Source organism: Bufo bufo, chromosome 2 (assembly GCF_905171765.1).
Source record: "Bufo bufo chromosome 2, aBufBuf1.1, whole genome shotgun sequence".
Lineage (NCBI taxonomy): Eukaryota > Metazoa > Chordata > Amphibia > Anura > Bufonidae > Bufo > Bufo bufo.
In genome coordinates, this window is record NC_053390.1 from 15,062,303 (window position 1) to 15,078,485 (window position 16,183).

A 16,183-nucleotide genomic window follows, 5' to 3' on the forward strand; every position below is an offset into this window, starting at 1 on the left:
TGGTGGTGGACCGTTTTAGCAAAATGGCGCATTTCATTCCCTTTCCTGGGTTACCCAATGCTAAAACGCTGGTGCAAGCATTTGTTGATCACATTGTCAAACTGCATGGCATTCCTTCGGACATAGTCTCTGATAGGGGCACGCAGTTTTTTTCCAGGTTCTGGAAGGCTTTCTGTTCTCGCTTGGAGGTTCGGTTGTCGTTCTCTTCTGCTTTTCATCCGCAGTCGAATGGCCAGACAGAGAGCGTCAATCAGAATCTGGAGACATTTCTGCGCTGTTTTGTGACAGAGAATCAGGAGGATTGGCGTTCTTTTTTGTCCCTTGCTGAGTTTGTTTTAAATAACCGTCGCCAGGAGTCCTCTGATAAGTCACCATTTTTTGGTGCATATGGGTTTCATCCGCAGTTTGGGACATTCTCTGGAGAGGGGTCTTCTGGTTTACCTGATGAGGAGAGATTCTCCTCGTCTTTGTCATTTATTTGGCAAAAGATTCAGGGTAATCTAAAGAGCATGAGTGAGAGATATAAGCGTGCGGCGGATAGGAGACGTGTGCCTGGTCCGGACCTGAATGTGGGTGATCTGGTGTGGTTGTCTACTAAGAATATCAAATTGAAGGTTCCCTCCTGGAAGTTGGGTCCTAAGTTTATTGGGCCTTACAAGATCTTGTCCGTCATCAATCCCGTTGCTTTCCGTCTTGACCTTCCTCAGACTTGGAAGATCCATAATGTTTTTCACAAGTCCCTATTAAAACCTTATGTCCAACCCACTGTACCCTCCTCTTTGCCTCCTCCTCCGATTTTGGTTGATGGTAATCTTGAATTTCAGGTCTCTAGGATTGTGGATTCTCGTATTATCCGCGGTTCTCTCTAGTACATCGTTCATTAGGAGGGTTATGGTCTTGAGGAGAGGATGTGGGTCCCAGTGGCGGACATTAAGGCCACTCGTCTTATCAGGGCTTTCCAAAAATGTAATATTGATAATTGCACATACATTATAAAACAGTCACATGTTGTAACTTCTCCCCATATCACTCTGGTTTGTCCTGTAGTGTGGGTGGAGGTATGAATACAGTGATAAGAAGAAAGGTTCATTAGGACAATTCATCTTCACTGCTCTGGAAGTAAACAAGGCTCTTCTTCTCTTCCTTATATTCACAATCAGGAGCATAGCTATAGTGGAAGCAGGGAAAGTGGCTGATATGGGGCCCACCCAGGTGGGGGACTAAATGATTTTGTTAGGGCCCCCTCAACAGTATTATACCATGACATTATATACAGTGACATGACATAAAGTATATACTTGTAGGACATGGACAGAGTGGCTGCCGGGCCTGGTCTGAGAGAGAAGTGAGGGTTGCACAGGAGGAGATTGCTGGGAGGAGGAGGATTCCAAAATTTGCTGTGGGGCGCAGTCAGTTCTAGTTATGCCATTGTACACAATATTTTTCTTCCATGGATCTTACTCATAGTTGACCTTAAAGGAACATAATTTGGTCGTCTGGAAGATCTGGGCTAATTCCACCCAAAAAATAAACCCTCTTATTGGCTCCATTAACAACCTAATTAGGGATGGGCAAATAAATTCTAAAATTCAGAAGTATATCTAGAATTTTAGCAAAAATTCAGATTCTACAGAATTAGATTATTGTGCGATGCAATTTGGGACAATCAATGAATAGAAAGAGACACCAAAAATGAGGAGGCTTTTCCAGGGTACAATTTATTTGGACCTGAATATAACTGCATGGACAGATCAGAGCCCAAATTTTTTTTTTACATTTGCTCATCTCTAAACCTAATAAAAAAAAAAATGTGAAAAGGGTTTCTCTCCTTTGTAAAATCTATGATGTTTAGCAAGTTTTGATTCATCTGAAAAGCGCTTCTCCATTCTGAACATGAATATGGCTTGTCTGGCTGTATGACCTATCATGTGTAACAAGATATGAATTTCCTCTAAAATATTTCCTACATTTTGAACATTATTATGGCTTCTCCCCTTTGTGAAATCTCTGATGTTTAACAAGATCTGATTTCCGTGTAAAACATTTCTCACATTCTGAACATGAAAATGGCATCTCTCTTGTGTGACCGCTCTCATGTGTAATAAGATCTGATTTTTCTCTAAAACATTTCCCACATTCTGAACATGAATATGGCTTCTCTCCTTTGTGAAATCTCTGATGTCTAAGAAAATGTGAGTTATCTGTAAAACATTTTCCACATTCTGAACATGAATAAGGCTTCTCTCCTGTGTGAATTCTCTCATGTATAACAAGATATGATTTATATATAAAACATTTTCCACATTCTGAGCATGAATATGGCTTGTCTCCTGCGTGAAATCTCTGATGTCTAATAAAATGTGATTTCTGTGTAAAATATTTCTTACATTCTAAACAAGAATATGGCTTCTCTCCTGTGTGAATTCTCTCATGTATAACACAATCTGATTTTTGTCTAAAACATTTCCCACATTCTGAACAGGAGTATGGCTTCTCTCCTGTGTGACTTCTCTCATGTATAATAAGTTGTGATTTATATATAAAACAATTTCCACATTCTGAACATGAGTATGGCCTTTCACCTGTGTGACATCTTTGATGTCTAACAAGACTTGATTTTTGTGTAAACCATTTCCCACATTCTGAACATGAATACAGCTTCTCCCCTGTGTGAATTCTCTGATGTTCAACAAGATTGTATTTTTGTGCAAAACATTTCCCACATTCTGAACATGAAAATGGCTTTTCTCCTGTGTGATATCTTTGATGTTTAAAAAGACTTGCTTTTTGTGTAAAATATTGTCCACATTCTGAACATGAAAACGGCTTCTCTCCTGTGTGAATTCTCTCATGTGTAGCAAGATGTGATTTATCTGCAAAACATTTTCCACATACTGAACATGAATGTAGCTTCTCTCCTGTATGACGTCTCTTATGTCTAACAAGATGTGATTTATCTGTAAAAAATTTCCCACATTCTGAACATGAATATGGTTTCTCTCCTGTGTGACTTCTCTCATGTATAACAAGATGTGATTTATCTTTAAAACATTTTCCACATTCTGAACAGGAGTATGGTTTCTCTACTGTGTGAGTTCTTCTGTTTGTAGAAAGACCTGAGATTTCACAGCCTTTCTGATCTGTACTTGTTGTAACAATCTCTGATTGGAAAGGAGAAGGTTCCTCAAGATTAGTGGGATAATATGATAAAGCTGTACTGTGAAGTCCTGGATGCATATTAAGTATAATGAGGTTTTCTCCTGAAGAGTGATCCATGATGTCTTCATCTTCTGCTTTATAATTTAGTGATAACATGAAGTTTCCCTCAGAATTCTTACAGAGACTTTCTGTAAAGATAAAAATTGAAATTTGTGTTTTGATTGTCAAACTACAGAGTAGACAAACTTATAACATTCCTATTAGGCTGGAACTGAATCTAAATTCACTGCTAGTGTGGGGTAACGCTTAAAACAAAATAATAATTTTTTATTGAAATATAATTAAAAGTAGGTAGGAACAAAAGAAAAAAGTACAGATATCATTGGTAGGAGAGCTGCCACCACCGATATCAACTACATCACTCAACTGGGGATACAGGCGTAAAGACCGCCCAGACACATAAGTGTGACCCTGGTGAGGAGGTACAGGATGTATGGGGAACCAAAAATAGCCCCCACTAGTCCACCATGCGGGTCAATCAGACGTGGAGCCCACCTGGCCAAATATGGCTCAGTCTAACTCCGTTGACCCCAATAGTGGTCAATTGGGTGGTTCCCCTAATTCCTAAAAGCTACAGCTGTATGAGGATAGGCTGGGGTCAGCCATTGTTTGCTGGAGCTGACTAATACTACACTGTAATACAGGAACGGTATCCCTCTCACTAATCAGATAGTTTCTCCTATAAGCTTTACCCATGGCCGTCCACAGCACGATAACCATGCCTGTTCGCTAGCTCTGCACGTTTCTGCCTATATTAGCAACATCAGGAGCTGAACAGAAGCCTACACAGAGGATGATAAGAGGACTGGCTACACACACACTGTTGGTGTGGAGCCTTCGGCACTGGTATGGCTGTGCGCGCCCGCATGCACAGCTGACTTAAAAGATCAAGTCCTCGCCTACATAGTTTAGGGCTGGACGGGCTGGTATCCAATTGGAAGGAGGAGGGCGGAGAGGACATCCAGAAGGTGCCACTCTCCCACATTAATACGTTTTCTTTTGTGTTTTGTTCCTTCCTAATTTTAATTATAGTTCAATAAAAAAAATATTATTTTTTTAAACGTTACTCCACACTAGCAGTGAATTTCTTTCGATTGTGGGACGCTCAAGTACCTATCGATATAGCCGTGAATTGGAACTGAATCTACCAGAAAGAAGGAGCATAAGACATTCATGTTGAATCCAATCCAGCCTTTGGCCAAAAAAGGCACCAAAAACTGAATGTGTGATTCCAGCCTTATAAAACTTTCTATAACTTCCTAACAGCTCAGGATTCTTGTTTGCACCTGGTCATGATCATTACATACAGTAAATTAACTTAAAGGCTATGGGCACTTTTGGGAGCATTTTTGTACCCATTTTAAACTAAACATTGTTTTATTAAAAATGTTGAGCCCTGTTCTCTTTAAAGCCTTAAGATTCTCTAGGAGCAGGATCTGTATTTTTACTGTGTTCCATCAGGCAGCTCAGCTGACGGCTCCTTATCTCTGACCTTACAAACACTCATAGCTCAATTCTTATCTGATATGAATGTGGCTTAACTAAGTGTTTTTGAATTAGGAATTTAAAGATAAGGGTTATTAGATAACTGGCACAAAGTGAACGTATGATTCTGAAGCTGCTGAATATTTTTTAATTAAGACCAATAGAAAAAATTATTTAAAGGGAACCTGTCATCAACTTTTTGCTGACCGTACTGAGGGCAGTATAAAGTAGTGACAGAAATGCTGATTTCAGCGGTGTGTCACTCGTCAGCTAAAAGTAAGTGGTTGCCAAGAACCAGCATAATCATTGCAGCACAGGCCTTGAAAAGAGTCAAATCTACTGAGAAGAGTCATGGTTATTCATAACCTCCTACACTTCCGCCCATCAGCTGATGATTGGCAGTTCTCTCCTAGAGAGAAAGGGAGAAAACTAGGTACAAGCCTGTCATTCATCAGCAGATGGGCGAGAGTACAGGAGATTATGAATAACTATGACTCTTCTTAGGTGGCCGTGACTCTTTTCAAGGCCTGTGCTGCAATGATTATGATGCTGGTTCTCAGCAACCACTTACTATTAGCTCATAAGTGACACACTGCTGAAATCAGCATTTCTGTCACTATTTTATACTGCCCTCAGCGAGGTCAGCATAAAGTTCATGACAGGTTCCCTTTAAGCTCAAAATAAGTAAATGCAATTTTAAAAAAATTGCCTCCAAAAAGGTGTACATAGCCTTTAATTAAACTCAAAAATTTGAAAGGCCAGAACCATGTCTGGCAACCTGCCCTTTAGTCCGCCAACAGATTTTGGTTTTACTGAAATCAAGAGTAAATACAAAAGAAAGAAGATCTCTAGCATTAACGTAGGGGTACCGATATACACAGTGGAATAGAAGACCACAGAAAGACAACTTCTCGTTATGTGGCCTACTGCAACTCAGAGCAACAAAATGTTACTTAAAAAAAAAGGCAAAGAGTCACCACAATGGAGGAAGGAGACATTGTAGCTGAGATACAGAGGAGTGAATAACAATTAAGTATCTTCTACTAAAAGGTTTAGGCCTTATGAGAAAAATAAATCATCTCAAATTTTTTTTGCAAACCACCACCCAACCAGATATGGAACCAGGCAGAAGCACTAAAGTCAGTCCATAGGGGAGACCATAGGGAGCAGACATATATATTTAACTGTTTCAGCTGCAATAATGTCTTCTATCCTTATGATTTTGTGTAGTACTACAGCCCAATGAACATGAGAAGGAGGGATATCTGACTTCCAGAATCCAGAGATAACCATTTTCAGAGCAAAATATCAAAAATTTGTTGTTGTTTTTTTATCTGGGTAACTGTGCCCGGGAACATAGAGAGAAGCAAGACCTCCATAGTAATTTTAACATTCTTTTTATACAGTATGTTAAATAAAAAGGAAAGATCTTCCTAAAGACTCCTAACTGAGAGACAACTCCATCATATATGTTCCATTGACCCCACCCCGTTCCACATCTCTAACAAGTATCTGAGCAATCAAGCAACATAGAACTGGGTCATGCTGGCATTTTGTATTACTTGGTCAGGATTTTTTATCTCTCCCCTGAAGTATGTCTAAGGTTTAAGGGAAACATGCTGCAGTAACTGTGTGAGAAAGAGGCATTCTCACCTTCAAAGCCTAAGATCTAATTTGCTTATAATTTGTGAGGGAAACTCAGGTTGCCAAAAATTGGTGTTGGGGCTACAGGCTTCAGTAGATGACGCACTTTATAAGATGTACTTTTTTCCTCAAAAAGGAAAATATCAGTCCATATATTATGGAATACATATACAGTATATTAGGGAAGCGCTCAGTAGTATGCAAGAGTCGTGCTGTTAGTACTCACCGCTCCCTGGTTTTCTCCGGGTCCACTCTACACTGTCCTGAGTACATGCAGTGTCAGGATGTAGTGTGCGCACTATGATCTGATCTGGCAAACAGTCAGGTCACAGTGCAGCACGGGCCCGGAGAAGATTTGAGAAATCTAGCAGGGGTCTGATGTAAGCTCTGATGCGGTTCTTATGTAATATAGGGGTCTAATCTGAGGTCTGACATTGGGGTGTGATCTGATATAAGGGTCTGATCTGAGGTCTGATATGGGGATATGATCTGATATAGGGAGCTGATCTGATATGGGGAGTCTGATCTGAAATCTGACATAGGGGTCTGATCTGATATGGGGGTCTGATCTGAAATCTGACATGGGGGTCTGATCTGATATGGGGGTCTGATCTGAAATCTGACATGGGGTCTGATCTGATATGGGGGTCTGATCTGAAATCTGACATGGGGGTCTGATTTGATATGGGGGTCTGATCTGAAATCTGACATGGGGTCTGATCTGAAATCTGACATTGGGGTCTGATCTGAAATCTGACATGGGGGTCTGATCTGATATGGGGGTCTGATCTGAAATCTGACATGGGGGTCTGATCTGAGGTCTGACATTGGGGTCTGATCTGATATGGGGGTCTGATCTGAAATCTAACACGGGGGTCTGATCTGAGGTCTGATATGGGGATATGATCTGATATAGGGAGCTGATCTGATATCTGACATGGGGGTCTGATCTGATATGGGGGTCTGATCCGAAATCTGACATGGTGGTCTGATCTGATATGGGGGTCTGATCTGAAATCTGACATGGGGGTCTGATCTGAGGTCTGACATGGGGTCTGATCTAAAATCTGACATGGGGGTCTGATCTGATATGGGGAGTCTGATCTGAAATCTGACATGGGGGTCTGATCTGATATGGGGGTCTGATCTGAAATCTGACATGGGGGTTTGATCTGATATGGGGAGTCTGATCTGAAATCTGACATGGGGGTCTGATCTGATATGGGGGTCTGATCTGAAATCTGACATGGGGGTTTGATCTGATATGGGGGTCTGATCTGAAATCTGACATGGGGGTCTGATCTGATATGGGGGTCTGATCTGAAATCTGACATGGGGGTCTGATCTGAGGTCTGACATTGGGGTCTGATCTGAAATCTGACATGGGGGTCTGATCTGATATGGGGAGTCTGATCTGAAATCTAACATGGGGGTCTGATCTGATATGGGGGTCTGATCTGAAATCTGACATGGGGGTCTGATCTGATATGGGGGTCTGATCTGAAATCTGACATGGGGGTCTGATCTGAGGTCTGACATTGGGGTCTGATCTGAAATCTGACATGGGGTCTGATCTAAAATCTGACATGGGGGTCTGATCTGAGGTTTGATATGGGTATCTGTTCTGAAGCCTGATGAATATTAGGGGAATAATTTTGCGGTGTGATAAAGATTGGGGGTCTGTTCTGGGTTCTGATGAGAATTTTTTTTTTTCCTATTTTCCTCCTCTAAAACCTAGGTACATCTTATCACCAGGTGAGTCTTATAAAGCAAACAATACGTTAAGTAAAGACGTCAAGATGGATGACAAGTTTCCTCTAATACATGCTTCCAGCCAGAACACTGATCTAAAAGGGGTGGGTGACGAGTCCTTCTCCACTTCTAGCCACAGCTTTGTGCTGGTATGATGGTGGAGGTTCAAGATGCCACCAGCATTGCTGTGTATGGATGTATTGATATTATGTTTCTTCCCCTTTGATTACTCCCAACAGGATTTGGGATTGTTCTTCAGTTACCAGGACTAATAAGTAGTACAGGGTTGCACTATACTGCATTCCTAATTGCACTTTACTGCATTCCTAAGTGGTTATCTGAGCACATACAAACTGCATCAATACACAGGGTGGGACAACTGGGGGTATGAAAGGTCTGTACATGTAGTTTAAGCTCCAAAGAAGACCTCTGTGGGAACACTTCTTATATAATATCTTTGGCATCGGCCAGTGGCGAGGAGCTTCCCCAAGAACTGATTTCAGGTTAAGTGATTCTTTCTTTACTTTATGCTGTACGTGATCTGTATATGGTTTTCTGTATATGTCTTTATCACTGCTTAGTAAACCTTTTAGGCGTTTAGCCATTGTGAAAGCCTATTTATGTCAAGGAAAGTGTACAGAAAACTAGAAGACACAAAATGAAGATCCGACTGACTGGATCCAAAACTAAGGAACCAAAGGGATAGCCCTGCAACAGACCTGGCTCTCTCACTAACTGCTCAGCCTATGCAAAAATCTCAATGGTAGATGATCGCATATCCTCGTACCTCGACTGTATAACACCTGAACACCCTATAATAGTGAGGGGACACGACCACCGGCTCCCTACACTTGATACGGAGGGAGTCAGGGTCACCTGAGATCCAGCAAACAGGGAAATACAAATGAATGAAAAAAACTTATCTGTAGAAGACTCAGTAGTAGCATCCAGCATGCATACACTCCAGGAAGTTGTATAAGCCGCAAAGTGATGCAGTATGGGAAGGTATTTAAAGGGATGCAATCAGTGCAACTACATGACAGCTGAGAGAGGCTAACGAGATGAGAAAATTAAAGCAAAACAAAAAGGAACCTCAAGGAGGAGGTTCTGAAGGACGTCTGTCAGAGCTTCTCAGATGTCTGGTGGTGACAGTACCCCTCCTTCTACGAGTGGACTCCGGACACTCAGAGCCCACCTTCTCAGGATGGGACCTATGGAAAGCCCTGATGAGATGAGTGGCCTTAATGTCCGTCACTGGGACCCACATCCTCTCCTCAGGACCATAACCCTCCCAATGAACGAGGTACTGGAGGGAACCACGGACAACACGAGAATCCACAATCCTAGAGACCTGAAATTCAAGATTACCATCAACCACAATCAGAGGAGGAGGCGGCAAAGATGAGGGTACAATGGGTTGGACATAAGGTTTTAATAAGGACTTATGAAAAACATTATGGATCTTCCAAGTCTGAGGAAGATCAAGACGGTAGGCAACAGGATTGATGACGGACAAGATTTTGTAAGGCCCAATAAACTTAGGACCCAACTTCCAGGAGGGAACCTTCAATTTGATATTCTTAGTAGACAACCACACCAGATAACCAACATTCAGTTCCGGACCAGGCACACGTCTCTTATCCGCCACACGCTTATATCTCTCACTCATGCTCTTTAGATTATCCTGAATCTTTTGCCAAATCGATGACAAAGATGAGGAGAATCTGTCTTCATCAGGTAAACCAGAAGACCCCTCTCCAGAGAATGTCCCAAACTGCGGATGAAACCCATATGCACCAAAAAATGGTGACTTATCAGAGGACTCCTAACGACGGTTATTTAAAGCAAACTCAGCAAGGGACAAAAAAGAACACCAATCCTCCTGATTCTCCGCCACAAAACAGCGCAGATATGTCTCCAGATTCTGATTGACGCGCTCTGTCTGACCATTCGACTGCGGGTGGAAAGCAGAAGAGAATGACAACCGAACCCCCAAGCGAGAACAGAAAGCCTTCCAGAATCTGGAAACAAACTGTGTGCCCCTATCAGAGACTATGTCTGAAGGAATACCATGCAATTTGACAATGTGATCAATAAATGCCAGCGTCTTAGCATTGGGCAAGCCAGGAAAAGGAATGAAATGCACCATTTTGCTAAAACGGTCCACCACCACCAGAATCACAGTCTTCCCCGAGGAACGAGGCAGGTCCGTAATGAAGTCCATGGACAGATGTGTCCAAGGACGGGAAGGAATGGGTAACGGAAGGAGAGGACCTGATGGCCGTGAATGAGGGACTTTGGCACGAGCGCAGGTCTCGCAGGCTGCCACAAAACCCTCAACCGACTTACGAAGCACCAGCCACCAGAATCTCCGAGCGATGAGATCCACTGTGGCTCTTGCCCCCGGGTGCCCAGCAAGGACAGTATTGTGGTGCTCCTTAAAAATCTTGTGTCTTAAAGCGAGAGGCACAAACAACCTCCCAGGAGGACAAAGATTCAGGATAAAGAGCAGAGACCACCACACCTTCAGCCAAAATGGGACCTGGGTCTTCAAAATTCCCTCCTCCCGGAAAACAACGTGACAGGGCATCCGCCTTCACATTCTTAACCCCAGGGCGGAAGGTGACAACAAAATTAAACCTTGAAAAGAACAAAGACCATCTGGCCTGTCTCGGGTTCAGACGCTTGGCTGACTCCAAGTAGGCCAGATTCTTATGGTCAGTAAACACGGTAATAGGGTGTCTGGCTCCCTCTAGCCAATGGCGCCATTCCTCAAAAGCTACCTTGATGGCCAACAACTCCCTATCTCCCACATCGTAATTTCTCTCTGCGGAGGAGAGTTTCGAGAAAAAGGCACAAAAGAACTTTAGCTCCAACAATCTGGTTAAACAGGTCCGGGATCAGAGGAAGCGGATAAGGGTAACGAATTGTGATACTGTTCAGCTCGCTGAAATCCAGACATGGTCTTAAAGAACCATCTTTTTTCTTAACAAAGAAAAAACCAGCGGCAACAGGTGACGTCGAGGGTCGTATGTGTCCCTTTCTCAGGCTCTCAGAGATATAAGTACGCATAGCGACCCTTTCAGGTTGGGAGAGATTGTATAAACGAGATTTAGGCAGCTTGGCGCCTGGGGTGAGATTAATAGGGCAATCGTACTCCCTGTGAGGGGGCAGCTCCTGAACACCACTCTCAGAAAACACATCCGAAAATTCAGAGAGAAAAGATGGTACAGTCTTAGTAGAAACCTCTGAAACAGATGTCGGGAGGCAATTCTTTCTGCAAAAGTCACTCCAACCATTTATTTGCCTCGCTTGCCAATCAATGGTGGGGTTATGTTTAGTGAGCCAGGGTAGCCCCAACACTAGAGGAGTAGGCAACCCGTTTAGTACGAAACATGACACATCCTCAACATGAGTATCACTCACAATCAAATGGATATTGTGAACTATGCCCTTTAACGATTTCTGAGAAAGTGGAACGGAATCAATAGCAAAAACAGGTATGTCCTTTCCCAAAGTGCATACCTGGAAACCATGAGTTATAGCAAATTGATTATCAATGAGATTGACAGCTGCTCCACTATCTACAAAAATCTCACAAAAAATATTCTTGCTCTCTAGCGCCACCCTGGCAGGTAGGACAAAACGGGAACTACAAGCAAACGGAAAACCTTCAATTTCCACATCAACCTTGCCAATAGTAACAGATGGAACGTTTTTAGAGGATTTTTTTCTTTTTGTTTCTTTATTACTCTCAAAAAACTGCCTGAATCTCCTAGAGGGACAAACATTTGCCAAATGATTTATACCTCCACAACAGAAACAAACCTTCCCATGAGAGCTGAATCCTCTATTGTCAGAGGCAAGCAAACCCAGCTGCATGGGCCCCTGCTCAGAAGGGATTGAGAGCGACTGAGACCCCTGTGCACTGAATGAGACCGCCGCACTGTCCTTGGACTGAGTATGACAGGAAGGAGTGATCTCTCCTCTCTCTCTAAGACGCCTGTCAATACGAACAGCCCGAGACATGGCAGACTCCAAGGAGGTAGGTCTCTCATGAAAGGCAAATGCATCTTTCAATCCCTCTGAAAGACCATGGCAAAATTGACTTCGGAGTGCAGCATCATTCCATTCAGTAACAGCTGCCCATCTCCGAAATTCTGAGCAGTATATCTCTGCGGATTGTTTACCCTGGCATAAAAGACGTAGTCTAGACTCAGCCAGAGCAATACGATCCGGATCATCATATATCTGACCCAGGGCTAAAAAAAATTCATCCACTGAACGGAGGGGCCGTGCCCCCACCGGCAGCGAAAGAACCCAAGACTGAGCGTTATCCCTGAGCAGCGAGATGATGATCCCCACCCTCCGCTCCTCATCACCAGAGGAATGGGGAAGTAAGCGAAAATGGAGTTTGCAAGCCTCTCTAAAACGAACAAAATTCTCACTACCCCCGGAGAACGTATCCGGAAGCGAGATCTTAGGCTCAGAACAAACTCCATGAACGCAAGCAGAAACGGTCACCTCAAACTGAGAGACAGTTTTCCGGAGATCTTCTACCTCCAGTGAAAGACCCTGCATGCGGTCAATCAAGGTTGAAACCGGATTCATGCTTAAGACGGTTTTGGCGGTTTATAATGTCACGGAGGTGTACAGAAAACTAGAAGACACAAAATGAAGATCCGACTGACTGGATCCAAAACTAAGGAACCAAAGGGATAGCCCTGCAACAGACCTGGCTCTCTCCCTAACTACTCAGCCTATGCAAAAATCTCAATGGTAGATGATCGCATATCCTCGTACCTCGACTGTATAACACCTGAACACCCTATAATAGTGAGGGGACACGACCACCGGCTCCCTACACTTGATACGGAGGGAGTCAGGGTCACCTGAGATCCAGCAAACAGGGAAATACAAATGAATGAACAAAACTTATCTGTAGAAGACTCAGTAGTAGCATCCAGCATGCATACACTCCAGGAAGTTGTATAAACCACAAAGTGATGCAGTATGGGAAGGGATTTAAAGGGATGCAATCAGTGCAACTACATGACAGCTGAGAGAGGCTAACGAGATGAGGAACTGAAAGCAAAACAAAAGGAACCTCAAGTAGGAGGTTCTGAAGGATGTCTGTCAGAGCTTCTCAGATGTCTGGTGGTGACAATTTATTCCTGTACCTTAGAATCCACCGTAAACCATTTGGTACAAATAGTGGGGTAAGGGCAGTAAATATGTGTACAAAGAGAGAGATTAGTAATCCCTGGGCACACAGGGTGAGACCCAGGGCATAGGTAACAAGGAGGGTGACAGTAGCTTGTTGTCAGGCTCCTGTAGTTTGTGACTGGATTGGTCCTGTTATATCACAGTCTGAATTCTATCTTAGTTTGTTAGTTTCTATTGAAGTCTGTTCCTTGTGTTGTCTGCATTCCCTCCTAGTTCTTGTCCTATCGGTTCCTAGTGCCTGAGGTCCATTTTGCTAAGTTCTGCTATGTCTGAACAGATTTCTAAAGTCAGTGTGTACTTGTGGATTTACATCTGCGAACCTTTGATGATTTGTATAATGCCTTGGAATTCAAATTTTCTGTAGTATCATAGTACACTGACTAGACTAGATTATAGACATCAGCCGGTCACCGCTCAGAGAGGGGGCATAAGGGGGGGGGGGAAGGTTCCCTCATAGACCCTTATAGGAGACCCCCAGAAGACATGTTCCTGGAGAGCTGTATAGTGGGCACTAGGTTATAGACATCAGCCTGTCACCGCTCAGAGAGGGGGGATAAGGGGGGAAAGGTTCCCTCCATAGACCCTTATAGGAGACCCCCAGAAGACATGTTCCCGGAGAGCTGTATAGTGGGCACTAGGTTATAGACATCAGCCTGTCACCGCTCAGAGAGGGGGGATAAGGGGGGAAAGGTTCCCTCATAGACCCTTATAGGAGACCCCCAGAAGACATGTTCCCGGAGAGCTGTATAGTGGGCACTACATTATAGACATCAGCCGGTCACCGCTCAGAGAGGGGGCATAAGGGGGGAAAGGTTCCCTCCATAGACCCTTATAGGAGACCCCCAGAAGACATGTTCCTGGAGAGCTGTATAGTGGGCACTACATTATAGACATCAGCCGGTCACCGCTCAGAGAGGGGGCATAAGGGGGGAAAGGTTCCCTCCATAGACCCTTATAGGAGACCCCCAGAAGACATGTTCCCGGAGAGCTGTATAGTGGGCACTAGATTATAGCCATCAGCCGGTCACTGCTCAGAGAGGGGGCATAAGGGGGGAAAGGTTCCCCCCATAGACCCTTATAGGAGACCCCCAGAAGACATGTTCCCGGAGAGCTGTATAGTGGGCACTAGATTATAGCCATCAGCCTGTCACCGCTCAGAGAGGGGGCATAAGGGGGGAAAGGTTCCCTCCATAGACCATTATAGGAGACCCCCAGAAGACATGTTCCCGGAGAGCTGTATAGTGGGCACTAGATTATAGACATCAGCCGGTCACCGCTCAGAGAGGGGGCATAAGGGGGGAAAGGTTCCCTCCATAGACCCTTATAGGAGACCCCCAGAATACATGTTCCCGGAGAGCTGTATAGTGGGCACTAGATTATAGACATCAGCCGGTCACTGCTCAGAGAGGGGGCATAAGGGGGGAAAGGTTCCCTCCATAGACCCTTATAGGAGACCCCCCAGAAGACATGTTCCCGGAGAGCTGTATAGTGGGCACTAGGTTATAGACATCAGCCGGTCACCGCTCAGAGAGGGGGCATAAGGGGGGAAAGGTTCCCTCCATAGACCCTTATAGGAGACCCCCAGAAGACATGTTCCCGGAGAGCTGTATAGTGGGCACTAGGTTATAGACATCTGACTGCTTGCTTTCGTAGACCAGGGATCAGCAACTTTTGGCACTCTAGCTGTTGTAAAACTACAACTCTCAGCATCCTCCATTCACTTTTATGGGACTTTTGAGAACATGATGATCCCTGTCATAGACTAAGGTTGTACTGTAGAAATATCCTAAAGATAACGTTCTCCCTGTGACTTGTATGCAGAGTTGTCAGGAGACCTTGTGTGTTGTCAGATGTCTCCTCAGTTCTTGCCCCCAGCCTCATATATGAAATATAGAAGTAAGATGAGGAGCTTTCTTCTCCGCTGTTATTATTGGGGGATTTCTTCACTAATTTATTTGATTTAACCGTTTACAAAGGAAATTACAAAATGTCTGGATTTCTTGTAATATCTGCTGACGAGCCCAAAATAATACTTAACCCTTTTCTGCACAATGCCGTACATGTAGTTCATCATGATATGACAGACACAAAATCTGTGCCCACATAGTCCCCAGTGGGTGTGTGGATGTGACTGACCGTCATGTCCTGCAGGAACAGCCGGGATCAGAGAAGAATCTGATCAGAGATCGCTGTGAGCTGGATAAGGGGAACACTCCATGATGTGATGGAGACATCTCCAATCAGAGAGCAGCAGCCGGTGATCAGATTCTCCTCCTGCCCTGAAGACACCAAGGACAGAATCTGAAGTTACTTTCTCCATTCATGATTCCATACCTGTGGTGACATCTCCTGGAACGTCCTCCTCCAGCTCACTCTTACACGGGGGATCGCCCATCATCCTCTCTTCTTCATCCTCTACTTTAATAATAATTAGATGTTCCCCCTGATTGGTCATCTGTAACAATTCAGGACAATACAGCAGATAGGTGGGAAATCTAACAGATCCACAGAAGAGACCCCCAAAATCTATGACCCCTCTATGACTGCAGGACCCCCCTATATAGATGTGTATAGGGCTCAGCTCCATCTACCTGAGGGTTCTCTGGGACCTTCTCCTCTGGACAGTCCTGGGAATACAGAGGACGGGGACATCTCTCTGGTGGATTTCTCCTCCTGGATCCATCTGTGGAGACACAAGCACACAGTGACTGAATACATGGCCTCCTGTAGATCTGTCTATAGATCAGGCTCTTCTCTCAGCTCCTTCACTTCTAGGTTTAGTGATCGGAGGAGATAACACTGGAGGGTTTCCTAATATCTCCCTCTGACAGAAGCTCCAACGTCAGGCTCTACACAG

General features: G+C 44.0%; 1 protein-coding gene across 1 annotated transcript; it reads right to left on the minus strand.

Annotated features, from left to right (window-relative positions):
* Positions 1 to 1,921: 1,921 nt before the first annotated feature.
* LOC120992033 (zinc finger protein OZF-like) lies at positions 1,922 to 15,968 on the minus strand. The gene is made up of 3 exons (XM_040420793.1): positions 15,918 to 15,968; positions 15,661 to 15,781; positions 1,922 to 3,347 (listed from the first exon to the last, which is right to left on the minus strand). Exons 2-3 carry the CDS (start codon positions 15,779 to 15,781, stop codon positions 1,981 to 1,983), a joined length of 1,488 nt encoding a protein of 495 aa, XP_040276727.1. The 5' UTR covers positions 15,918 to 15,968; the 3' UTR covers positions 1,922 to 1,980.
* Positions 15,969 to 16,183: the final 215 nt, after the last annotated feature.